The sequence below is a fragment of the Meleagris gallopavo genome, chromosome 11 (assembly GCF_905368555.1).
Source record: "Meleagris gallopavo chromosome 11, MGAL_WU_HG_1.1, whole genome shotgun sequence".
NCBI lineage: Eukaryota > Metazoa > Chordata > Aves > Galliformes > Phasianidae > Meleagris > Meleagris gallopavo.
The window spans coordinates 4261747-4286028 of NC_139414.1; the positions used below are offsets into that span (position 1 = coordinate 4261747).

A 24282-nucleotide genomic window follows, 5' to 3' on the forward strand; every position below is an offset into this window, starting at 1 on the left:
GTGGGGCTTACAGGGAGACCCAGGGAGCTGTTAAAGATGCAGAGCCTGCTGAGCCCCGGTGCGTTTGGGTGGAGGGGCCAGCGGGTCAGCACGAAAGCGCTCGTATTAAATTCAAGCACATGGTTTGGATTTTGCTCTCCCCCTCTGCTACATCTAATTAGGCCAAGTCCAGAGAATGTCCCCGCTGATCCCCAACACATGTGTGACACCGGTGGTCCCTGCAAGCACTGTCCCCAGGCGGGGGGGGCCTCCAGGTGGCTCTGGGACGCGTGTGTGTGCACACGTGTGTGCGTGTGCATGGGAAGGATGGGGGGCGGCGAGGAAAAGATTATGTTTTAATGAAGTTTTGAACTCATTATCTGGCCCACATTCAAAGAATGCAAGAACGCTAATCATGCACATGAATGCGTGTGGTGGGAAGTGGCTGGAGAGGGGCCAAGAATACCGATGTTACTGCAACACAGATCCCGTGCTCCCGAGTGCCGTTCTGCCCGGCCGGGCACAACAGAGCCACTGTGCCGCCATTGGGCCCTGGGGCACCCGGTCACCGTAGGATGGCTGAGCACTGGTGGTTGGTGGCCACTTGGTGGCCTGAAGGATGGCAGCGAACAGAAGGAAATGGCTTTCGGCGGTGTTCGGTGGACCCGCTCTGCACTGTGCATGGGAACATGGCTCTGTCTGACCCCAAGCAGAAAGTGACCCCAGGATCTGCTCCTGTTCCCAGCCTGGTGTGCAGCCCCATTGAGCTCCATGGCTCTCAGCAAACCTGGGATGGGTATGGAGGCTCTTGGGAACATGTTGGGGGCTGACAAAGGAGAGGAGCACTCCGACTGCATTGCCACAGCCACTGCAGACAAGGGAAAGAGGCATTTTGGAAAGGCAGAGCCAAGAGTGCAGGCAGATGCTGCGGGAAAGGGCTCTTTTCCCTGCTTTCCTCCCCTTGCGCTGAGCCCGGCTTCACACTGGGTCCAGCTTCTGACCCAAAGGAAATCGCTCAGGGCTGTGGCCAACAGCTGTTTTCCTGCCTCGGTTCCTGCTTTCAATTTAGTGTCCCAAATTCCGACAGCACGACGAGGCCATCGCCGCATCCCAAAACCCATTCATGCTCCAGGATGGGAATCCCTCTTCCCATGAGATGTGCCATGCAGGGATGCTCTGCTGGGCACATGGGGTGCTCTGGTTGGAGGGGACAGCATCATCGGGGTGCGGGGTGCTTCGAGGTCCCTGGGGCAGCTCTGTCCGTGATGCTGGAGCTTGCATGGGGAGCGGGGACATGGCACAACCCTGATGGTAGATGTGACCCAGGTGCAGGCAGGAGCAGGGCCAGCACGTGGGTGTGGGGCAGCAGAGGGGCCGGGGGCTGCAGGGTACCCCAGCATCGCTGCGTCCTGTGGGATGGGGAGAGGAGTGCAGCCTTAATGCCTTCCAGAAGATCAGCTGCGAGTGGCCAGGGAGGGTAATTCGTATCAAACTCATAAACCCTTTATTAGTGTCTCAGGGGGGAAATCCGGATGTGGCCGTTTATTTATTTTGGATTTCGCCTTTTTTTTTTTTTTCCCCCTCTCTTTTCCTTTTAACGTTGTCTTCCAGGAGATTTTTAAAGGGACAGGGCTGCCTCGCTGCTCTCACTGAGCTCCGTGTGCTCAGTGCCTGTGTAGGGCTGCTTTTGGGGCAAGCAGCCACGGACAAACCACTGGGGGGGGGAGGGGGGCACTGTGCGGGGGGTACCCCTCAATGTGCCCTGAGCCCACAGTTGGCCGAGGGGGCAGCTTCCCATGGTGTACATCAATGCCTGCAGCCCTGGGTCCTGCAGTTTGGGGACCCCTCACACTGCAGTGGCGGCACCCACGCGGTGCCCGTGCTGCGGCGGAGCCCCGCTGTTACTCACTGCAGCACTTCAGCCCTTACATAATTTGTTCCTTGGCTGGTGCTCAGCACACAGCACGGCCTCACTGCAACGTTCACACTGCGGGGGCATAGAGCAGAACTCCCGTGTCCCAACACTCCTCCCACTGCTTCTCGTGTCCCCAGGGCCACCTGCTGCCCATTGCGTCCCCAGTGGCACCCTAGCGGGACAGCCCCACTCCCCGCAGCGTTTCCCAGCGGGCTCTCTGCATAAGTGATGTGCTGCTGATAAACGCTTTGCTTCGGGGTTTGTTTGTTTTGCTTTTTTTTTTTTTTAATTATCATTATTTTCCTTTCCGAGGAGACAAAGAGGCCCTTGAGCCGAAAAGCGTAACTTAAAACATCACATTCCTGAAAAGAATTTCCTGATAATATTTTTAGCACCTGAAAAAAAAAAAATAAGGAAGGGAAAAAAGCAAATAACGGCGTTTGTTCCCTCCCCCCCTCCCCGCGCTCTCTCGGGCCCCGTTCGGGGGAGCAGCGGCCGCCAACCGGGGCAGCGCGAACACCCCGCGCGTGGGGACCCCACGGCCACGCCTCCTTCATTTGCATAGATACGCCCACAACGCGATCAGCGTTCCCATTGGTCAGCTACGCCCGGGCTATGCAAATGCGCCCCCAGCGGGGCGCTGCGAGCGAGTCGCTCCGCGGGTAGAGCAGAGCGGCGCGGCCGGCGGCGGAGTTCCGAGCTGCGGGCACGGCTCCGTTCCACTCCGCTCCGCCCCGCGCGCCGCCATGTCGCGGCTGCCGGTGCCGGCGTGAAGGAGACGCGGGCCGGAGTGCGACGGGCGCTGCCATGCGGGGCCTGGCGGGTTGGCTGGCGCTGGCGACGCTGCTGGGCGAGTGGCTGCGGGCGGGCGGCGTGGTGCCGCTGGCGGACTTCTACCCGTTCGGGCCGGCGCAGGGCGACGCCGCCACGCTGAAGCAGGACGACGGCGGTTCCGAGCTGCGGCCCCTCTCCGTGCGCTTCCCCTTCTTCGGAGCGGGGCACACCGGGCTCTACGTGAGTGCCGGGCCGCGGGGGGCCCGCCGAGGGGGAGCGGGGCAGGCGGGGCTGTGCCGCGGTCCCGGGCTGCCGGCTGCCTTCTCTCCCTCCGAGCTTCTTCTTTTGCCTTTTTGCCTTTCTTTTTGATTAACGCTCCGCTCACGTCGCTCCCAGCGCGTCTCTTGGACGGGTGGCTGCGTGATCCCTATTGAATCCAAAGCATCGGAGCGATGCTGAGGGCAAACCGCAGGGTCCACAGCCCAAAGCACAGCATTTAGGGGAAAGGGGACCGAGCGGAGGCGGCTGCTGTGCCGGGCAGTGCCGGTGGGGCCGGGCAGCACTGCTGGAGCAGATGTTGTGAGGTCCCGGCCGTGAGCTGAGCGGCAGATGTGGGACGTGCCTGCTGCTCTCCATGTGCGAGTCATTAATTGAGCTGACAGGACGCACTGGCATCTGCTGAGCATTCTAAAATTGCGTTTCCTCTGAGGGTTGTACAACCTTCTGCTTTCCACGCCGTTCCCACCCGGTAATGCTGGTGTGTGGCAGTGTCCCATGCAGTGGCCTTCAGCTCTCAGGAGCGTGCGGTCTTGTTCTGGGATGGACAGAGCATCACTGGGCAGCACCCAGCAGTGGAAGGATATCCATGTCCCCATCCGTCTCACCATGCTGGCCAGTCTCCAGAAAGCTTTCGTTTCTGCTGACACTGAAAGCACCACGATCACGCTGGTCCCTCAGGGAGGTGCAGGCAGATAGCCTGACCGCAGTCACACTTTGGTGCCAAGCCTTGAAGCCAAGGCCTTGGGAAGGAGCAGTCGCTGTGCTTATCTTGGGCTGACCGAGCAGTGTGGCGGGGTGAACCTTTGACTGCTGATACTTCCTCTGAAAGTGTCATCAAAGCAGTAAGAGGTGGTCTAACGGCCTCTGAGGGAACTGGGATTTGGGAACGCTCTGCACAGAGAGCAGGGGACTGGCACAGCAAGAAGGAGGGTTGTGCAGGCTGCTGGGCTTGGCCGGGTGTTACCCAACACACAGGAAGGGATGGGCACAGCACAGGGGCTTGCTGCGACCTGTCCCATCCTTCCCCCTCGGGCACCCAGCCTGCAGTATGTCTTGCCCTGGGCAGCCTGACAGCTGACAGCCTGATCCTGCTTGGGTCCCTGCTGGGGACAGCCCAGTTTGGAGCAGCTGGCATGCAAGGTGTCCTGTGGGCAGTGGGGCTGGAGAAACCCTGCTCTATTAGGTTGGAGGAATGGGGAAAATGGGCAGGTGTGGATTTTCTGGGTCTGGTAAGCATCGTGGTCATGCTCCCTGTGCTTTTGGAAAATGGATGTCTCAGTGGTCTCGTCCCATTTTTCTGATTTGATCCAAGTTGACTGACAATTCAGAGCAGACTGATAGGGCACACCAAGATTTGTGCTTGTTCCTGCCGGGATGCTCTGATTCATTGTCTCAGCTGGGGGCATGCGTTGCTTGGACCTCGCTTGTTCAACCTCGTGTGTCTTTGGCACAGGGACTTCTCTGGGATGAAAACGCCGGCCCTATGCAACTGTGGGAGATGCATTGTCCTCGGGGCCAAGTGGCTTTAGTGTCTGCCTTGAGGGGGGTGGCCCTGTAGGGGTGGCTGTCACCTCACATCCCCAGGGAGCTGCACAAGCTGTGTCCAGAGCACAAGGCCCGAAGTGCAGGGCTTGACCCTGGGGGTCCTTCTGGGCCTGCCCCTTCCTCTGTAAAACAAACAAAAAAACCTTTTCTTGGCACTAACTCTCTCCCATCTTGCTTTAATAAGGGGAAGAATGTTCCTCTGTGGACACTGTGAGGTTATGGAGGGTTTTCTGAAAGGGAATGGTGTTCCGCTCAGTCACAGCAGGGCTTGCCCTGTGCCGCTGCCTGTGGTTCTTGCGACCCTACAAATGGCTTCAGCCAATGCGAGGGGCTGCTGGAGGCTTTGAGGCTCTGCAGGACGAAGCAGCCCCCCTGGTATTGTCACACCTGCGTGCCCACATTTCCCCGGCCTCTAATTAACAGAATTAATCAGCACTGGAGCACTGAGCCCATGAGTATGGGCACCCCGTGCTGCCTGCCAGTGTCTGGTAGGCCTCGGTGGGCCGGCTGTGCTGGGTGCCGCTCGTTAGCCAGGCTGGACCACTGCCTTGGGTGCCCCCAGCCCAGGCCAGTGCTCTTCCAGGCATTCCTGCCGGGCCTGGCCAGGCTCTGGCAGGAGAACAGGGCTGGGTTTGTTCGGTGGAGGTCGGGGGGTGAGGCCACTTTCCCGGCCGGGCCGCCCGTGCTTCAAAGGGCAGGAAGGGGAAACGCTCAAATATTTGTGGAAGGAGGCTGCGGGGGGAACAGGCGAAGCAAAAAGTGCCTTTAAAATAAGAACTCGGTACGGCTGGGGCTGAGAGGGCAGCGGGGACGGCCCCATCGGCGCACCTCAGGGCCGGCACCATCCTTGCCTGCTGTCCCCCCTTGTCTGCAGGTGAACAACAACGGGATCATCTCCTTCCTAAAGGAGGTCTCCCAGTTCACGCCGGTGGCCTTCCCGATCTCCAAGGACCGACGTGTGGTGGCGGCTTTCTGGGCGGACGTGGACAACCGGCGGGCAGGTGATGTGTATTACCGGGAGAGCCAGGACCGGGCCATCCTGGAGCGGGCGACCAAAGACATCGCACAGTACTTCCCCGAGTTCCCCGACTTCTCTGCCCAGTGGGTGTTCATCGCTACGTGGTACCGAGTCACTTTCTTCGGGGGAAGCTCGTTTTCTCCGGTGAGCGGTGGGGGCACCCATGGGGGTGGGCAGAGCTTGGCATCCTCTGATGGGGGGAGGGAACAATTAGCTTAGGGTGGGTTTTTTAAGAGTAACACTGAAGGAAGCGGAGCTTGGGTGTCTTCAACAAGTTCACCTCTGACTATGCTGAGGAGCCTGGGTTTGTGCCTGGAACCCTGAGCCCCGGGGCTGGTGGGAGACTTGGCTCTGAGGCTTTATTCCTCTTTGCTGTGAGCCTGACCACCATCCTGCAGCTTTCTTCTAAGCTTCACGGATCCAAAGGCAAGCTTTCATACCAGAATAAGTTTGATTTCCCATTCAGAAGTGTGGTATTCACTGCATTTGGAGAACCTGGAGAACCTCCTGTTTCCCTTTAGAGCCCCAACAGCTGCATGTTGGCCATGGTTCTTGCTCCCTGGGCTGGCTGCTCCACCATGCTGTAGGCTGTGCCACTTGCTGCCCTCCCCTGCACCATTGCTGGGAACAGGAGTTTGTGTCTGAAAGAGTTTCTCTGCGAGGCACTGGGGTTCCTTAGTCCTGGTGTGGCACAGACTGGGGCCGTTTGGCACAAAAGTGCTTCCCTACACGTTGAGCTGAACTCTGGTGCTGCTCCTGCATGGCTATCTGTCCTGGGAGAGGAATCAGTGCTGAAGGAAGCACCCCTCTGCTGCATGCTGCCTGCAGCTTTACTTCCTGACAGTGTTACTGCCTGTCCTTTTTTGACCCGCTCACTGTGTGGCTGTGCTCACTCACTGCCTTCTCTCCTCCATCCTGCAGGTAAATACTTTCCAAATCGTCCTCATCACGGACGGCAAGCTCTCCTTCACCATCTTCAACTATGAGTCCATCACCTGGACCACGGGTATGCACGCCAGCAGTGGGGGGGACTTTGCTGGGCTTGGCGGCATCGCAGCACAGGTAAGCAGCGGACACGGCCATCGCCCCCAGGTAGTGCTCGAGCCCACCGCACTCAGTGCTCTTTGCGTTCCCAAATGAGCAGCTCTGGCAGCGTGGTGTGGCTCATGGATTTTTGGTGGTGGCTCCCTCCCCCCCCCTGCTTTTTTAAAGTTCTTAAATATCCGTGTGTGCTCTTTCCTGAAGCTGAGACCATATAGGGGACTTTGTTATAACGAAACCACGGTTCTTTACCTTGGCTGCTGCCTCTTAGTTCCTTTTCCTTCCTAACCTCAGACTTTAAGAGCAGCCCGTCAGCTGCCGCAGCCAGCACAGCTTTCACTTGTATTTTTATTTCATCCTTGTGTGCGTTGTTGTGTTTAAGAGGGGAAAAAAAAACGCAACCCAGTCCCCATTCGGATGTGTGAATTTACCACCAGTTGATCTGTCCTTGGCTCCCTGCCTGCCCGCCTGCAGGAAATCGCAGGTGTAGAGGAAAGAGACACGTTTTGAATCCCCGAATTCAGGAGCACGGGTGGGTTTTATGGACGTAAACAGAGCAGTGGCTGCACACCTTGGCCAGTGAGCAGCCCTCTGGGAGCTCCTGCAAGGAGGAGTGGAATCTCCTTTCACCCCATGCCTCTAGGCTGTGGGTTCTGTGACCCTGTGCTCCTGGACATGGGGAAAAGCAGTCATCCCAGGGAATGATCAATCACTGCAGGGATGCAGAAAGAACCCGAGTGGTGGCAACGATGTGCGGTCCAGCAGAGCAACCCCTCATGCCGCGGCCCCTCAGTGCTGTTCTGCAGTATTGATGGCTCTTTACTTTTTGCCCTTGTCCTCCCAGGCAGGTTTTAACGCCGGTGATGGAAAGCGCTACTTCAACATCCCCGGATCCCGCACTGACGACATCGCTGACGTGGAGATGACGACAAATGTGGGTATCCCCGGGCGCTGGGTGTTCAGAATCGATGATGCCCAGGTGCAAGTGGGGGGCTGCAGCAATACAAGTAAGAGGACAGCAGTTAGGTTTATTTAACTCCCAACCCAACCCCAAACTGTTCTTCAGCCCTATCTTTCCCTGCCTCAATCCCCACCCTCACTTCCCCCCCCCTGAGGGGAGAGAGCAGTGACCCACGGGTGGAGCAGACAGCTCGAGGGGCTCGGGGAGGGCTCGGGGTGGGGGCAGCAATGGGGACACTATTCTTGGAGCTTCCAGCCCCCTCTGTGGCTGTGGGAAGCCTGGCTCCGGGAAGCGTGGCTCCTGGGCTCTGGGCCTGGGGATCCCCAGTCTGGTTGGGATATGCCCGCTTGTGCTGGGATGGAAAAAAACAGTGGGGAGGAAAGCTCCTGAGACCAATACAGGCTGTGGGGTACGGGGGAGGAGGTGAGGGGGAGTGTGAGGGGCTCTGTGGCCCCAGCACCACTGTGGGGCTGGGCTGTCACCCTTAGGGCAGCTCATCTGTCCTGTGGGGCCTCAAGGCAGCCGCTGCCCAAGGATGCCAGCAGTACACAGGGGCTGTGCCCAGCCATCCCAGTGCATCCTCCACAGAGCCACTGGCCTCTCATTCCTTGTCCCTGCCCCACCCTGGCTGTGTTTTCTTACCCGCTAATCTACGCGTGTTTCATATGACCTGTGGGTTTGCTTTGGACAGGTTCTCCCATCCCTCTTCCCCTCTGCCCCAGGCCATAGGCAAGGGCTGGCTGGATAACACCCACTGGTTGTCCCTGCCTGGTAGGGCCCTGGCCCTGCCTCCCCGCTCCTGCAGCAAGAATAAAACCTTCACCCTGCCCGAGAGCAGCGAGCCCATCTGTGGGGCACACAGCCCCCAAGTGCGGGCTTCCCAAGCTCCCTGGAGAGCCGGGTGACCATATCCAGCCCAATGCACGGACAGCGGGGCTGGATGGACGCTGGGACGGACCCCGGCGGTTGCGTGGCCGGAGTGCAGCGTGTCAGCCCAGCCGGAGCGGGCTGTGAGCGGAGGGCGTGCGTGTCTCTGCAGCCTCCGTGTGCCTGACACTGCGGCCCTGCCTGAACGGGGGGAAGTGCATCGAGGACTGCATTACTGGGAACCCCTCCTACACCTGCTCCTGCCTCGCGGGCTTCACAGGGAAAAGGTGCCATGTCGGTGAGCAGCCTTCCTGTGCCTCTGGCCTCGCTGCTGCCTCCTTGCCTGCCCTGAGCCCCTGCTCTTCCCATGCTCTTTCAGATGTGGATGAGTGTCTGTCTCACCCGTGCCAGAATGGAGCCACCTGCGTCAACAGCGTCAACAGCTTCAGCTGCCAGTGCCCGCCAGGCTTCAGAGGTGCCAGCTGTGAGATCGGTGAGTGTCACGCTGAGATGTGGCTGTTGGAGTGGGCTCTGCTGCTTGTAGAGTGATTGGCACTTATCGTGCCTGCCGGGCATCCCAGCTCTGTTCTGAGATGCCTTGGCTCCTCCCTGCAGGCAGCTGGAGCCGAGCATTGTGTTTAGCTGCCCTGTGTGAGAAGGGAATGCATGTGCCTGGGTATGCCCCCTTTGTAATGGGGTGTCTGGGGACGGAGAAGCGTTGGGGGCTGTGCCACCACGCTCAGCAGAGCCAGCATGCAGGTGTCAAAACTGCTGTGAGGCATCCTGTGAGCCCTGCCCACAGTGCTCAGAGAACCACCGATATCCCCAGGTAGGGATGGGGGCACAGCGGGGCTGCGGGGTTCTCAGACACCCCACGTGCCCCTGCACCATGCCTACGGGATGTGCAGAGTTCACGTGGGCAGGCTGGGAAGATCTCAGTGGCTTTCTGAGAGCGGAGAGGAGCCGATGACAGCCAGCTACTCTCCTGCAGCGTCCCCCGCTGCGTTTAGTGGGAAGCCACTGTTAGACTTCGAGCGGTGCTGGGGAAGGGTCTGCTTCCCTGCGGTCGCCCGCTGGAGGCACAGCAGCTCCGGGGAGTCAGGCTTTGTGCAGCAACTCTCGGTGCGCCCTGGGGACAAGCGGCTTCCAGCGGGAGCCCTGCTGGGCGCCGAGCGCCGCGGTCTTGGATCGCAACTTGCTGAAAGCAAAGGAAACTTTGCTCTGGCAGCGAGCGCTTCCTCCGCTGGCAGCCTGCTCCCAGGAGTGCTTGTCCCGGCATGGCTGCGAGCTGCGCGCCCGCTGCTTTCCGTGTGCTGGAAAGCGCTGGTGCTTGGCGCCTGAGAAGGGGTCTCGGGGGGGGCCCTGCTCCACGTGGGGCTTTTACGAGTGGCACTCTGCTCCTGAGTCCTTGGGAGCACCTGGGAGCTCTCCTAGGCTTCCCGAGCCCCGGCTCGCCTCCGGATGAGTCACTGCTAATGCAGGCAGCAACATCCGCCGGGGGGAGAAAGGCATCTGCTCACAACACCTCTCCTCTGGGCGTGGGGACAGCAGCGAGGGCCGATGGCCAAGGGGCTCAGCACTGGAGCCAGGTTTCCACGGAGCAGAGTGGCGGGGCAGCCTCTGCTGGCGGTGCCGGCTCGCCCCGCGCTGGCGTTGGGCTCCGAGTGAGCCTTGTGCCGGCAGGGAGGGAGAGCGAGGAGTTTCCTTCTGGGGGAGGGATCCCGCACCCAGAAAGCAAAGCTGGATAGAAACCGTCTGAGCTGTCCTTGCCCAGTATTGCCTTGGCAGCGGCGGAGGACACGGTGTGCTGGTCCTGCGTGTGGGTTGATCCATCCCCTTCTCTTTGCTGTCCTGCTGCAGAAGAGTCGCCGTGTGAGACCAAGGTGTGCCAGAACGGCGGGACGTGCCAGGTGGCAAATGGGACAGCGGTGTGCACCTGCCAGCCGGGGTACGCAGGAGGAGATTGCGAGACAGGTGGGCACTGATCAGCAGCGGGAGCCCGCCTGGCAGGGATGGAGTTGTGTCCCACTTCAGCAAGCTGCATTCTTACCCCTTCATCCCCACCCAACCTTATTTCTCGATCCCCGTGGCTGTAAGTCCACGGTGTGTCCAACCAGCCCTCCCTGCCCTGTGTTACAGAGGTGAACGAGTGCGAGTCCAGCCCCTGCCTGAATGGAGGGCACTGTGTTGACCTGGTTGATAACTACACGTGTGTGTGCCTGGAGCCCTTCGTGGGACAGCGCTGTGAGACAGGTGCCTGGTGCCCGCATGCCCGGGGCAGCCAGCGGCCGTTCCCGCTGCCCTCCTCTTGGGCTCATGGCGTCCTCCTCTCCAGACCCCTCCTCCTGCGAGGACCGGAGCTGCAGGAACCGGCAGACATGCAACTACATCCGTCCAGGACGCTACATCTGCACGTGCTCCCCGGGCTATTATGGCAACAACTGCCAATATGGTGAGCGGCGGTGCGGGGATGTCACTGACATCCTCACAGAGGCATTGGGCTGTGCGGAAAGGGCGCACCCGGTGTCCCTCCTCACAACATATCCAGCAGCATCCCTCTCCCTGCAGGTGGCCCCCGTGTGCCCAGTGCCTGCCTCTCCAACCCCTGCCAGAACGGGGGCAGCTGCCTGGAGCTGGAGCAGGGCTATGCCTGTGACTGCCCAGAGGGCTATGCCGGGCAGGACTGCCATGACAGTGAGTACCCAGAGTTCCCGTTGGGATGCCACCTTGCTGGGGAGGCCCTATAGGAGTGCTTGTGCAATGCCAGGGAGAAGCTGCTCTTGCAGAGTTTGTTCAGGGCTCCAGTACTGAGCTGTGGTCCTTGTCTCCCAAGCAGCTGTGCCCTGGGGCTTTTGGCTGTGGGTCCTGAGCTCCCCCAGTGAGGCGGTCCTGGCACCGCAGTACAAGGGGAACTCCCTCCATCTCTTGCAGAGCTGACTGAGGGCTGTGAGTGTCGTAATGGGGGCAGCTGCCTGGAGGGGAATGTCACCATCTGCCAATGCCTGCCGGGATATTTTGGCCTGCTCTGTGAATTCGGTAGGTGAAGGCTTCTTAAGCGCTACTCAAATTTTTTTGTGTTTGCTCCCTCTTCTGGACACTTAACACCAGCCTGGCTCTGATGTGAAGGATCCACCCTGTGTCCAAACCTAGCACAGCAGCCTAGTGTTTAATCTGAGCCACCTACGCAAGCTAAGGCCTGGAGATACGTTCCTTGTGGTGGGGGATGCTACTCTTGCTGTGCTTTGTGGCATGTCTTTCCCAAGCCCTGGACATGGCCTGGAGATGGAAGCCCTAGCTGGGCTTATAGCTGCCTCCTGCATCCCAAATTACCCTTGACATCCTCATGGCCTTCAAAGAGGAGCACGGGGGGGCCATGGTCCCTCCCATCTCATTAAGCCCTGTAAAGCTCTGAGGTGTGTTCCTGACTGGAAGGTGCTGCGATGCAGCTGACAGAGGCTCTTGCTGTGTGTTTGCAGAAGTGACCACCACTCCGTGCAATGTGAACACTCAGTGTCCAGATGGTGGCTACTGCATGGAGTATGGCGGGAGCTACCTGTGTGTGTGCCACACCGACTACGGCACCAACCACAGTGAGTGTCCTTGGCCGGAACATGGGGACAGTGCAGGGAGGGACACGGAACGTGTGGGTTCAGGATCTGTAGCTCTGAGGTTTTAATTTGGCTTTGCAGCGGTGCCGTCCCCCTGTGACTCTGAGCCCTGCCTGAACGGGGGCTCCTGCGAGACTCAGGATGACTCCTACACCTGCGAGTGTCCCTCAGGCTTCCTGGGCAAGCACTGCGAGAGAGGTACGTGCCACAGCGGGAGCAGGACCTGGCCCCTGGGGCATGGACCTTGCCGGAGAGCCGGTGGGCATCTCCTGTTCCCCTCCTGCAGCCCGGCCGCGGCTCTGCAGCACGGCGCCGTGCCGCAATGGGGGCACATGCAAGGAGGCCGACGGCGAGTACCACTGTGCCTGCCCCTACCGCTTCACCGGCCGCCACTGCGAGATAGGTACGGCCCCGGCATGGCGAGGGGAGGTGGGCGGCGTGCGTCCCGCTCCAGACTCAACTTCCGCTGCCCACAGGTAAACCGGACCCCTGTGCCTCGGGGCCCTGCCAGAATGGGGGCACCTGCTTCCACTACATCGGCAAGTACAAGTGTGACTGCGCCCCGGGCTATGCTGGACGGCACTGCGAGATCGGTACGTGCGGGTACTGCTGGATGTCACCTCCTTCCCTGCCATCCAAACCGCTTCGGGGACATGGCTGGGGGGGAAGTGGCAGCTGCTCTGCGCCCTGCTGGTCCACACCGGTGCCTTCTGCTCTTCCCAGTGCCATCTCCCTGCTTCCTGAGCCCCTGTGAGAATGGTGCGACCTGCGAGGACCTCGGCGGGGACTTTGTGTGCACGTGCCCCATGGGCTACACGGGGAAGCGCTGCGGGACAGGTGAGGGCCCTGCACTGCCACAGCTCGGCCCCAGGCGCCCAAGCCACGCTCGCTCACTCCCTGTCTCTCTGCAGAGATTGACTGCGGCATGCCCAGCGCTGTGAAGCATGCCCAGGCCTCCTTCAACTCCACCACGGTGGGCTCGCTGGCCAAATACCACTGTGAGCTGGGCTACGTCCTCAGCCAGCACAACAGCCCCCGCGTCTGCCGCTCGCAGGGCGTCTGGAGCGACCCCCCTGAATGTGACGGTAGGCAGTGTGAGGAATTGGCCGAGCCGTGGCTCTGGCTTGGGGCTGTTGCTGCTGCCTATGGCCACGGGACCCTGGTGCTCACCGCTTTCACCTTATCTTCCCTCTGCCCAAACTCTTGCAGAGATTGATGAGTGCCGGTCTCAGCCCTGCCTGAACGGCGGCCAATGCAAAGATCGCATCGCCGAGTTCCTGTGTGTGTGTGAGCCAGGATACACGGGCCTCCACTGTGAGTTGGGTAAGAGAATGCACAGAGCTCACGTGGGGAGCAGAGGAGGGAGTCTCCGTGGGTGGCTGTCCCTGTAGGTAGCTGTCGGTACAGCTGGAATCATGTAGCTGGAAGTGGGACTGCCTGTGTGCCCTGGCTTCCATCTCCTGCCCACTTGTGGCTCAGGGGAGACCCCAGCCCACCTGGGAAGGGTGCACGTGCTGCTTGTCCATCCATGCCAATGGGTGCTGCAAGGGCATCTCTGGCATTGATGAGGCTGCGATTCCCAGAGGGTTGGGTCTGAATCCCCTGAATGGCTTTCGTGTGCCTGCAGCACCCCCTGCTCGTCACAGCAGCATTTGCTGGAGAACTGTCCCAGCGTGATCTTCATGTTCTGAACACGTTTAATGAAGGCCGAGATTGCAGGATCTGGGTGAGGAGTGTCCCCCCCAGCTGCAGAATTACTGGCCAAGACGGAGTATGATGAAAAAGCAGCTTAAGATTTAACCTTTTCTGGGGGCAGAGCGGGCTGTCCCTCCCACAGCAGTTCCTTGCACTTGCTCTTCTACATGCATGTGTTCATCATGGCACAGGGCCTCTGTTGTATGCTGTTTGGTGGGTGCTGGTGGGAGGGATGTCAGATGGCACGGGCTGGTGGGACCCTGCACGGGTGGGTGATGGGCTTAGCTGGGTCAGATGCAATGCCTTCAGGAGGGGATTGAAGGAAGGGATATACTATGCACACTTATGTGTGACTTGTGATGTCTTGGCACAGCTCCATAACACCAGTTATCCCCGTCCGTGTTGCCCTGCTGTCCAGCCCCACATGAGGTTGTCCATGCCCGGGGGAGTTTAGGGCAGTGAATGATATGGAGAGGAGATACGGTTTCTCTCCAGACTTTTTGTCCTGCCTGCCAGTCCTGGCTCTGCTCTGAGCACGTCTCCTCTCTGCAGAAGTTGATGAGTGCCAGTCAGAGCCCTGTAAGAATGGTGGCACGTGCCGGGACCTCTTGGGCTCCTTTGCCTGTTCCTGTCCCGAGGGCTTCGTGGGGACCCTGTGCGAAGAAGGTAGGGATGCTGCTGAGCAGGGACTGTCACTGCCTAGGCAAGTGCTGGGTGTCTGTCACAGGGTTGGCACTCAGTCTCGACCACTGTTGATGGTACAGACTCAACTTTGCCCTGGAGAGGACACTGCTGTCCTTGGTGCTCACTGCATCTCGTGTCTGCCAGCAGCAGAGCTGACACTTCTCCTTTGGGAGGGAACAGCCCCAGCAGAGGGCTCAGGCAGAACACGGTGTCTGTCAGCTGCCCATCTGCTTGGCAAGGCAATGGTGTGCCAGGGCATTGAGGCTACTGTGGCATTGAGCTGAGGATTCTGAAGGTCTGGCTGGCAGCCCTAGGCTACACCTTTGTATTGCTGCTGTGGTCACACATGGGGCCGGCTGCCAGCACATCAGCTTGCTGCCTGCCTGCCTGTAGGTGCTTCACTTCCTGCCTGCTCTCTCCTGCAGAAGTGGACGCCTGTGAGTCAGACCCTTGTCAGAACGGAGGGGAGTGTGAAGGTGATGGAAGTTCCTACCTGTGTGTGTGCCCGGAGGGTTTCTTTGGTTACCACTGCGAGACAGGTAAGGGATGCAGGAGGGCAGTGCTGCAGCCCTGCACGGCCGCTGCTGCTGGGGCATCAAATGCCATTAATGTCTCTCTCCAACTCTGCAGCCAGCGACCCGTGCTTCTCTAGCCCATGTGGCAGCCGAGGCTACTGCCTGCCCAGCAATGGCACCCACAGCTGTACCTGCAAAGTGAGCTACACAGGCAAGAGCTGCGAAAAAGGTAAAGGCCCTGAGCAGCAGCACCAGGACGTGGCGAGGGGCTAGACAGCACTGTGCCTGCCCTGTTACCCACCAACAAGGGGCTCGGCCATCGGGGACCAGCAGCTTTTCTCCCCCTGGCGGGGTTTGGACCTCACCTCTGCCAAGGGAGAACCAGCTCTGTAGATGCTGAGGGCAGATGCCAGCAGGGCTTGATCATACCAGGTGCTGGGTGGCTGCTAGAGGTGATAGCAACAGCACAAGAGTGAGACACATGGGTATGCCGGGGAGAAGTTGCTCCAGGCTCCAGCAGGGGTTGTGTTTGCCTTGGATGCTTTTGGGAGAGGAGGCAAAGAAAATGGATTAAAGCCTCCAGCTTCACAGCTGGAGAGTCCTCAAGGCCCCTCATCTGGTTTAAGCAATCCCTGTGGGGCGTTAATCTAGAGGAAGGTTGTTCACTCTGTTCCACGTGGTTCAGTAGCTGGAAGCAAATGCTGTGTTCCTAGCTTCGCCATGCAGGCTGTCTGCTCGCCCTGGCTCTGCTCAGGCCCATTGGGGTGGCTGAGCAGCCCTGGCTCCTCCAGCACACGCTCAGCACCTGGCACGACTGGCCAGTGGCAGCCATAGGGCTTCTGCGAGCTGCAACTCGAGAGAGAGAGGACCCTGTCCTCCATCTGCATTTCGTTGCTGGGGTCTGTTCTCTAAAGATTCATGGCATTACCTCTCCCCTTTGCTTTTGCCCACACCCTGAAGAATTGCTGCCACCAACCTCATTAAAGGTGGAAAGGGTGGAGGACACTGGTGTGTTGATTTCTTGGCACCCTCCTGAGGACGCAGCCGCCAGGCAACTCATTGACGGCTACGCCGTGACGTACGTATCCTTCGACGGCTCTTACCGCAGGACAGATTTTGTGGACCGAAGTCGTTCTGCCCACCAATTGCGGGCACTAGCCTCCGGCAGAGCCTACAATATTTCTGTCTTTTCAGTCAAACGCAACGTGAACAACAAGAATGATATCAGCAGGCCTGTCATGCTCACCACGCGCACTAGTGAGTAGCGTCCTCAAGGGAATTAGGTTGTGAGTACAGGCTCCCCGGTGCCTGGGGCACTGCTCCCAGCCCTATGCCCTCCTCAGGGCCGCCTCCGGCTTCCCGTGTCCTGGAGGTCTGCTCCAGCCTGAACCTGCTGGCCATGGCGTGGCTGAAAAAGGCGGTGCCCAGGCCCTGAAGTACTGGGTTGAAAGTGCTCGGACTAGATGTTTCTTTCTCCTCTTTTCTGTGGCCAGTGAGAGTAGGGTCTGAAAAGAGTAACCAAGCCCCCCCGGGGCTGGTATGGGTTGTCTGTGCCTGCAGGATCGTGCTGCACTTGCTGTTGGGGTCTGGGCCTGGCTGCAGTCAGGCTGGCGAAGCCTCAGTGCAGGCTGGGTGAGGCTGGAGCGTCCAGCAGAAAATGATCACTGTGTTGCTTTCCGAGGCCCAGCATGGCTCGGAATACAAGGGACCTCTGATCTGTGGGTGGGGGCAGTGGGGCAGGATGATAGCTTCCTTGGGTGTGGGCCATTGTAGTTGGACAAGCAGATACTGCTGCATCCTCCATAACACATAATCCCTGGCCTGTGGATGGCTGGAGTATGAATTGAAGGCAAATTGAGGATGAAAGAGATTGGACCTGGAAAAACTTCCCTGTAGTGAGAGGGGAGGCCCGGGGCCTGGATCCCCTTGCTGGTGAGCGAGGCTGAGCCCAGCGCTGCCTACATGGCACCAACCCAAAGGTGGCTGAGCTGGGAATGAGCAGCAGGGGCCTGAAGGTGTGGGGCAGCTGGGCAACCTCTGCCGCTAGGTTAGCCTTGGGTCTTGACCTCATCTGTGCTGGTGTGCGCGTGGCTGGGTGGAGGCCAGAGGCCGGGCAGGCAGCACCAGGCCTGGGGTTGACTGCGAGCTGGACCCATGGGCTCCATGCTTGCTGAGGAGCAACCAGCACAGAGGCCAGGCTGGATGCCTCCGGCTGCCCAACCGTGGGGACACAGGGCAGTGGCACTGCGCCGTCCTGGTGCTGTGGATGCGCCCGTGGCTCTAGGAAGGACGATCCAGATGGCAGGCTGGGGCATGGGAGATAAGGGATGTGGGAAGGATGCAGCCCGCCAAGGCCAGCTGCTGACCGCAGCCCTCCCCGCTTCTCTGCTCGCTCCGGCCAGGACCGCGTCCGGTGGAAGGCTTTGAGATCACGAACGTGACGGCCAGCACCATCACGGTGCAATGGGCTCTCCACCGGCTCAAACACTCCACCGTCAGTAGGGTGCGTGTCTCCATCCGTCAGCCTGGGGACCTGGAAGACCGCACGGTGGAGCTGAACAGCAGCGTGGCCAAGTACACCTTCCTGTGAGTGTGGCAGGTGGGTGATGGGACCGGCCGTGCTTGCGAGCCGCCGCGCTCATGTCCCCTGCACACCTCTACAGGGACCTGCAGCCAGGAGAGCGGTACATCGTCCATGTCACGACGCTGAGTGGCATGGGGACAGAAGATCACCCCTCGGAGAGTCTGGCCACAGCCCCCTTCCACGTGTGGACGAGTGAGTGGGGCTGCGTGGTGCAGGCTGGCGGGGCCTTTGCCGGGCCGGGGGCGAGCTCCCGAGAAACTCGAGGTTGGACCATGGCATTGATCCTTTTCTCTCCCTCCTTTTCCAGGGCCTCTCCCCCCTCGCAACCTCACAGCCTCCCGCGTCACCCCCACCTCTGTGTCCATGACGTGGGAGCAGCCACCCACTGGTGCCGTGGAGGGGTACATCATCAACGTCACCACCGCGCAGAGCGTCAAGAGCCGCTATGTGCCCAACGGGAAGCTCGTGTCCTACACCGTGCGGGACCTGCTGCCCGCGCAGCGCTACCGCCTGTCTGTGACAGCTGTGCAGAACACAGAGCAGGGGCAAGTGCACAGCGAGCCCATCCACCTCTACGTCACCACCTGTGAGTGCCCGTCTCTGCCCCTAAAGCAGGTGCCTGGGTGTGGGATGGGTGCCCCATCGCTGGGAGCCAGCACAGGGGTAGGTGCAGAATTGTGGCTCAGTGATCCATTGTTGGGGAAGGGAGCAGCACGTGGCCCAGGTGACACCGTGTTTCCTTAGACAGCTCTAAATGGCACCTTGGGTACCTGTCACTGCACTGACTCGTTGCCTGCCTCTCTCTAAGCCTGACTCTTTGTGGTCTGCAGTGCAGAAGGACGGGGCTCCAGAGAGGCGCTGGAGCCAGGCTGGCCATCCCCGTGTCCTGCGCAACAGGCTGCCCCCAGCCTTCCTGCCTGAGCTCCGCTTGCTCGCAGACCACGACACAGCTGAGGAGCCCTCACCAGCCCCCAGGTAGGCACTGGCAGGCTGAGCACAGCCCCTTCCCCCAGCTCTAGCTCCACCTGGGCTGTGTCCTTTACCTGCCCCAGCCTCGCTCCGTGAGCTGCCTGCAGCACTTGCGCTGTGCCATATACCACCTGCAAGCGCTTCGCTCAGGCTGCCTCCAGCCTTGAGGACCCTGCCCTGCCCCACACCCTCACGGCTGTGCTCCCCCAGGTTCACTGAGCTGGTGGATGGCAGAAGGAGGATCAGTGCCAGGTTCGGCACTTTGCCAAGCAAATCCATCACTGTGAAGACACGTAAGTGCTTTGCTGCCTTTCTGGCCACCTTCTGTCACCATCTCCTGGATAGGGTGACAGTGAGGCAGGCTGGGGGAGCCATAGGGAAGGGCAGAGCCACCTGCCCACCTCTCCCTGGCCGTACAAACGTCTGCCCCACCTAAGGAATGGGGTGGCCTCTGGCAAGTTGGGAAGCCAGAGATGGCTTTGGGTGATGGGAGGAGATGTGAGATATAGCATGGGCTGGCCTAGACTGCCAGCAGCGAACGCTGCCTCATGCTTGAGGCAAGTGAGCCTCTGGCTTGCTATACTCCAGTTGCCAAAAGGGAAGGGCTAAGGTGCTGCTCTAGGTATGGCCAGCCCCCTGATGCTAGGCTGGGTCCTCCTGCCTGCTACTGCTGCTGCAGAGGGGCTGCTTTTGGGTCTGGCTCAGGCTGGAAGTCACACTGACCCTCTCGTTGCCCAGAGCCAGAGGCTCCCATGAGGCTGGAGAACACCGAGGAGCCCAGCCGGAGCAGTCTGGCACTGCAGATGCGAGAAGCATGGAGCAAAAGTGAGTCTGGGGTGGGCATGGCTGGCAGGGAGCTGGCCTATGGATGTACACAGCTTTGCCAGGGTCCCAGAGCCTGATGGCAGTGCATATTTTTTCCAGGCATCAGGCAGAACTGCTCCACTAACCCATGCAAGAATGGAGGCACCTGTGTAAGTGAGAGTGAATCCTACCATTGCGACTGCAGCCCGGGCTTCAAGGGCAGGCACTGTGAGCTAGGTGAGTGCTGTGCTGCTCTAGGGTGCATGACAAGGCTGGCAGCTGTTCCAGCAGTGGGGTCCCACAGGGCACAGGTCACTGAGCAGCTCCATCCATACCCAGCCCCCAGGTTCTGGCTGAGCCTTCAGCAGCCAGGATCCTGCTGTGCCCTGCAGTACCACTCTCTTTTTGTGGACCGGCTCTGAGTGACAGAGCCTGGAGCTCCAGGACTGTAGTGGGGGATCCTGGGGGGCCTGGATGGCCTCCAGGGCACAGGCAGGCAGGGCCAGAGGTGGGCTTGCTGATAGCTCCCCTCTCCTGTTCCCCAAGCAGCCTGCAAGAAGGTGCCACACTCGTGCACACGGCTGTACTCGGAAACCAAGTCATTCCCCGTGTGGGAAGGAGGCACCTGCCACTACCTGTGAGTACTGCCCGCGGGTTGTGCTCCCCCTTCCCCAGGTGCCGAGAGCCAAGGCTGTCACTGCAGCACAGCTCCAGGGAAGGGAGTGTGAGCACAGGGCTGTCCCGTGCCGTGGCCTTTCTGGGTGCCTGGCACCTCTGGCAAAGCCTCCAGATCAGGGCAGGGTGTGACATGGTGCTTCCCCTGCCTGCCAGCCCAGCTCAGGGCCACCTCTGCCCCTGGTAGAGGGCCAGCACCCGTGTTGGGACGCATGGGCCTCTGCTGTGCCCCCAGCCTGCTTGTGGCACAGGTGCAGCAGCCCAGCTCCTTACCCAGGCATGCAAGACTCAGCCACGTTCTTATCAGTGAAACAGGGGAGACTTCCCTTCAGCAGTTAAAAACACAGCTCCGTCCTTGTTACTCCATACAGCTCCCCTTCTCTGTGTGTGCAGGTACAAGAGAATATACAAGGTACACCAGGATGTATGCTACAAGGAGAGCTGTGAGAGCACCGGTTCCAAGAAAACCAGCAGGTACAGCCAACAGAAATGTTGCCCTTCCTCTGCTTGGGGGCCAGAACGTGGGCCCTGCGGTGCTTGGACCAGGGTGGGCAGGGAGGGGTGCAGGACAGCACACGAGGCATGTGCACGCTCACTACAGCTCCTCTACCTCAAGGCTGCAATGTTAGTGCCTCGTGGGAGCAACGAGTGAGGTGCTGTAGGACTGATGGGTCTTTTCCTTCCTTCTCTTCCAGAAAACGAAGCAACAGTCACACACTGAAGAAGCCATAGTGTAAGTGTCTGCTCCAGGCACAGGCAGAAGCCCTGAAGGGGGCAGATCCCAGGCCAAGGCTGGCACAAGCTGCTGGGCTTTGGGGGGGGCCTTTGCACGCCAGCTCATTGTCCTCCTGCTCCTCTGCAGGGTTCAAAGCAGTAGGAACTTCATCCTTCCACGTCTAAGGGCTTCTGAAACACCAGGAAGATCAGATCTGCTCACTGGGTTGAATGCAGCAGGGCCACCTTCCTGCCTGGCCTCAGCCACTCCCTCTCCTCCAGCCCATTAGGGACACGCAGCCAGACTGACACTGAGCAGCACTGCCTTCCCTCTGCCGAACCAGCAGTGCCTTTGCCCTGCCTTGCCTTGCCCCGGCTGCCTGCCCCAGAGGTCCCTTGGGCCCCCCAGCCCCGGGCTTCTGGCTCTGCTCTGGCACCAACAGGCTGAGCCCACCAGCAGCTGCACCGACCTGTTTTCGTAATCCAAGGTTATAAGAAGTTTCCTATAACCCCCAAATAAAACAATTGAATGCGGACCCAAAAGCCTTAGCTATCACCTGCACCCTGGCCCACTCAGCCTGGTGGGAGGAGGTCTTCTTTACATCCATTCCCTACACTAGAAATGGAGGTGAGAGCAGGTGCTGGAGGCACAGCCCTGTGCTAAAGTGGAGCAGTTCAGGCAGCTTCCACTGCCTCCATATTTTTTTTTTCTTTGCTTTGTAAACGATCTGTGGTTTTAACCAACTTTCCAGCTCAGAAAGTGATAGAGCACCTAGAAGTTACTAGAAAAGTGCTCTGCGGGGTAAGTTTATCAGCAGGGGTGTGATGCTATGCTGTGTGGCACAGCACAGGGTGCCATCCCCCTGCACAGCTCCCACCACCCCATGTCACCCTGCAGGGCTGCTGCCATCACCGTGCTGTTTGTGGGTACCCTGGTGACTGTAGCAGAGCCAGCAAGGAAAAAAAAAATTAGCTTAGAAACGTTCCTAGTTGTTGTGAGTTTGTACGATGATGCTAGTTAAACATAGATTTGTGTATTAACATACACAGTGTATATTATAAATTAATACGTACCAGAGATATATCGTAGTTATGGCATAGAGTGTTATTGCCCTGGCAGCCTTGGTGCTGCAGCCAGGTGGGACAGCCCTGCAGCACCTCGTCCTCCTGAGTGCTCGGTAAGGGCAGGGCCGGGCCACGCTCCCCTGCAGCACTGGGGATGCCTCTTCTGCCACGGGGAGAATGAGGTTTGCGGATAGAGCTCTTGTTTTTCTCTAAGGCTGCCTGCTCTGGCTTTGTGGACGTGTGCTCTGGGATGGGTGAAAAAACCAACCCCTAGGGTGAGAACAGGGCCAAAGGAGAGGCAGAGCAGGCTGGGCTGTGCCCCAGAGCAGGGCCTGGCCCCTCTGCTCCCCTGGGCTGGCACAGCATGTAACACAGCCGAAAGATTTTAACCTAGTCTTGAAAATAAATTAGTTATTTGGGTTTGATTTTTTTTTTTTTTAATAAATAAATAAAAACACTTTATAGAAACGGTATATTCTGTGGAGCAGCTGGTCGCTGAGGTGGGGGTGGACACGGGGCAGCTCGGGAGAGCTCGGAGCCGTCCTTATCGCTGCCAGTCCCTATCGTGTTCCTCTGCGTGCAGTGCAGCGCTGCCCTCCTCTTCCTCCTCGTCTTCTTCCTCATCCTCCATCCCCTCCTCCTCCTCCTCCTCCTCCCGGGCCAGCAGCCTCTTGAACACCTCGTACTCCTCGGCTGAGGCTCGGGCCACGCCGGCCACGAAGTCGCCCTCGGTCGGCCGCAGGAGGTCCCGCAGCGCGGGGTTGTCGCTCTGGCTCTGGCCCTTGAGCGGGGTGCGGTAAATCCCGCGGCGCTCCAGGAAGACGTGGCGGTTCCTCAGCTCGGCGAAGGGCGTGCAGAACAGCCGGGCCTTCACCATCTCCTTCTGCCGGACGCCCATCCTGAAGTACGCGTACTGCGCGTGGAGACACGCGGAGCTCAGCGCCGGCCGGGCCGCGCCCGCAGCCCCGCACCGCGCCCCGCACCTGGAAGTGGTGATGCACGCGGTCCGGCTCCTCCAGCAGCACCTCGGGGCAGCTCCGCAGCAGCTCGGCCAGCTGCTCGGCCGTGAACAGACACCGCTCCCGCAGCAGCCGCACCACCGCCTCCATCCTCCTCCGGGGCAGCGTCCACACCTCGGGGCAGCGGCCCGCCGCGCTCTGCAGCCGCGCTGAGCGGGGGTACGGGGTGAGCCGCCACCGCCCGGCCGCACCTCCTCCCATCCCCGGCCGCACCTCCTCCCATCCCCGGCCGCACCTCCTTCCAGCCCCAGCCGCCGCAGGTACTCGGCGCGCTCCTTCAGCCGCGCGGTCGCCATCCGCAGCAGCCCCGGGCTCCGCTCCAGCAGCCCCAGCGCGGCCTCCGCGCTCAGCCCCAGCAGCAGCAGCTGCGCCGCCGCCTCCGCCCGCCTCTGCGGCTCGAGCCCCGGCTGCAGCAGGCGGAGCCGCAGGGCCTGCGCCCGGCTGAAGCCCAGGGCCAGCAGCTCCGCCGCCTCGCCCTCCTCCGGGCCCGCCGTGCCGCAGCGGTGCCTGGAGCGCGGGCCCGGCGCGGGGAGGAGGGCGCGGGGCGCGGGCGGCCGCAGGGCGCGCAGCAGGAGGCCGGCCATGGCTCGGGGAGGAGCCCCGCACCGCGCAGCCGCCGCATCGCCGCGGCCCCGCCCGCGGGGGGGGGGGGGCGCGGGGCCGGGAAGGGCTCTGCGTACGGCCGGCAGCGCCCGAGCTCCGTGTCCGAGCGGCGTGGCGGCCCTCCCTCAGCTCCGCGGGCGATGATTCGACAAAGGAACCTCCCGGCCGGCAGCCGGCGACTCCGCGGCCCTACCCGCCCTGGCTCAGCGGTGTCTCTCGGGTTCCAGCAGTAGGCAGCGCTGCCCTGCAGGCGCAGCTACCGCGCACCGAGCCGGCTGCGCTGAACGCAGAAGCCGACGCTTGAGGCGCAGGAGAGGGCTGGAGCCCTTCCTCCGGGTCATAAATAAGTTGCACGGTGCGTTCTGCCACCGATTCAGGCGGTCACGCGCTCACCTGGAACTGTCAAAACCTGAAACGAGGAAACGGGACTACAAAAGCTGGAACTGCTGCATCTCCCAGCTCGGGATTGCAGCTCTGGCTGAGCTGCACGGTGGCCTCTGGTTGTCAGGATCTTCACCCGGTCAGCATTCTCTCTGCCCAGTCCAAGTTTTCTTTCTGATATCTTTGTCTCCTCAAAACCATATCAGAGAATCACAGAATGGCCTGGGTCGAAAAGGACCACAATGCTCATCCAGTTCCAACCCTCTGCTACGTGCAGGGTCACCAACCAGCAGCCCAGCTGCCCAGAGCCACATCCAGCCTGGCCTTGAATGCCTCCAGGGATGGGGCATCCACAGCCTCCTTGGGCAACCTGTTCCAGGGCCTCACCACCCTCTGGGTGAAAAACTTCCTCCTAAGATCTCACCTAAACCTCCCATCTGTTTAAAACCATTCCCTCCTGTCACAAACAGCTGTTCCCTCTCCTGTTTTTACACTCCCTTCAAGTACTGGAGGGCCACAATGAGGTCGTCCTGGCTGTATTGTAGGGAGGATGAGAGGACTCTGTAACCTACAGCAGGGAATTTGTG

The 24282-nt window shown here is 60.2% G+C and overlaps 2 protein-coding genes across 10 annotated transcripts; one reads left to right on the forward strand and one right to left on the reverse strand.

Moving 5' to 3' along the window:
- Window positions 1-2506: 2506 nt before the first annotated feature.
- On the forward strand, window positions 2507-22165 carry SNED1 (sushi, nidogen and EGF like domains 1). 9 transcript variants are annotated; one of them, XM_085232685.1, is made up of 33 exons: window positions 2508-2908; window positions 5367-5654; window positions 6432-6572; window positions 7396-7558; window positions 8552-8677; window positions 8759-8872; window positions 10240-10353; window positions 10519-10632; window positions 10715-10831; window positions 10948-11073; window positions 11311-11415; window positions 11856-11969; window positions 12060-12185; window positions 12274-12390; window positions 12464-12580; window positions 12711-12824; window positions 12899-13072; window positions 13197-13310; window positions 14235-14348; window positions 14792-14905; window positions 14997-15110; window positions 15842-16138; window positions 17284-17467; window positions 17545-17657; window positions 17773-18051; window positions 18296-18440; window positions 18645-18727; window positions 19173-19259; window positions 19359-19475; window positions 19785-19875; window positions 20307-20387; window positions 20609-20646; window positions 20776-22165. In XM_085232685.1, the coding sequence occupies exons 1-32, from the start codon at window positions 2702-2704 to the stop codon at window positions 20643-20645; spliced, it is 4347 nt and encodes a 1448-aa protein (XP_085088811.1). In that variant the 5' UTR covers window positions 2508-2701; the 3' UTR covers window position 20646; window positions 20776-22165. The 9 variants fall into 9 exon arrangements, with proteins under 9 accessions (XP_085088817.1, XP_085088818.1, XP_085088811.1 ...); XM_085232686.1 differs by having other exon boundaries at window positions 19788-19875; XM_085232689.1 differs by having other exon boundaries at window positions 16076-16138.
- Window positions 22113-23339, reverse strand: MTERF4 (mitochondrial transcription termination factor 4). Its single transcript, XM_085232695.1, has 3 exons — window positions 22947-23339; window positions 22676-22860; window positions 22113-22605 (listed from the first exon to the last, which is right to left on the reverse strand). The coding sequence occupies exons 1-3, from the start codon at window positions 23293-23295 to the stop codon at window positions 22237-22239; spliced, it is 903 nt and encodes a 300-aa protein (XP_085088821.1). The 5' UTR covers window positions 23296-23339; the 3' UTR covers window positions 22113-22236.
- Window positions 23340-24282: the final 943 nt, after the last annotated feature.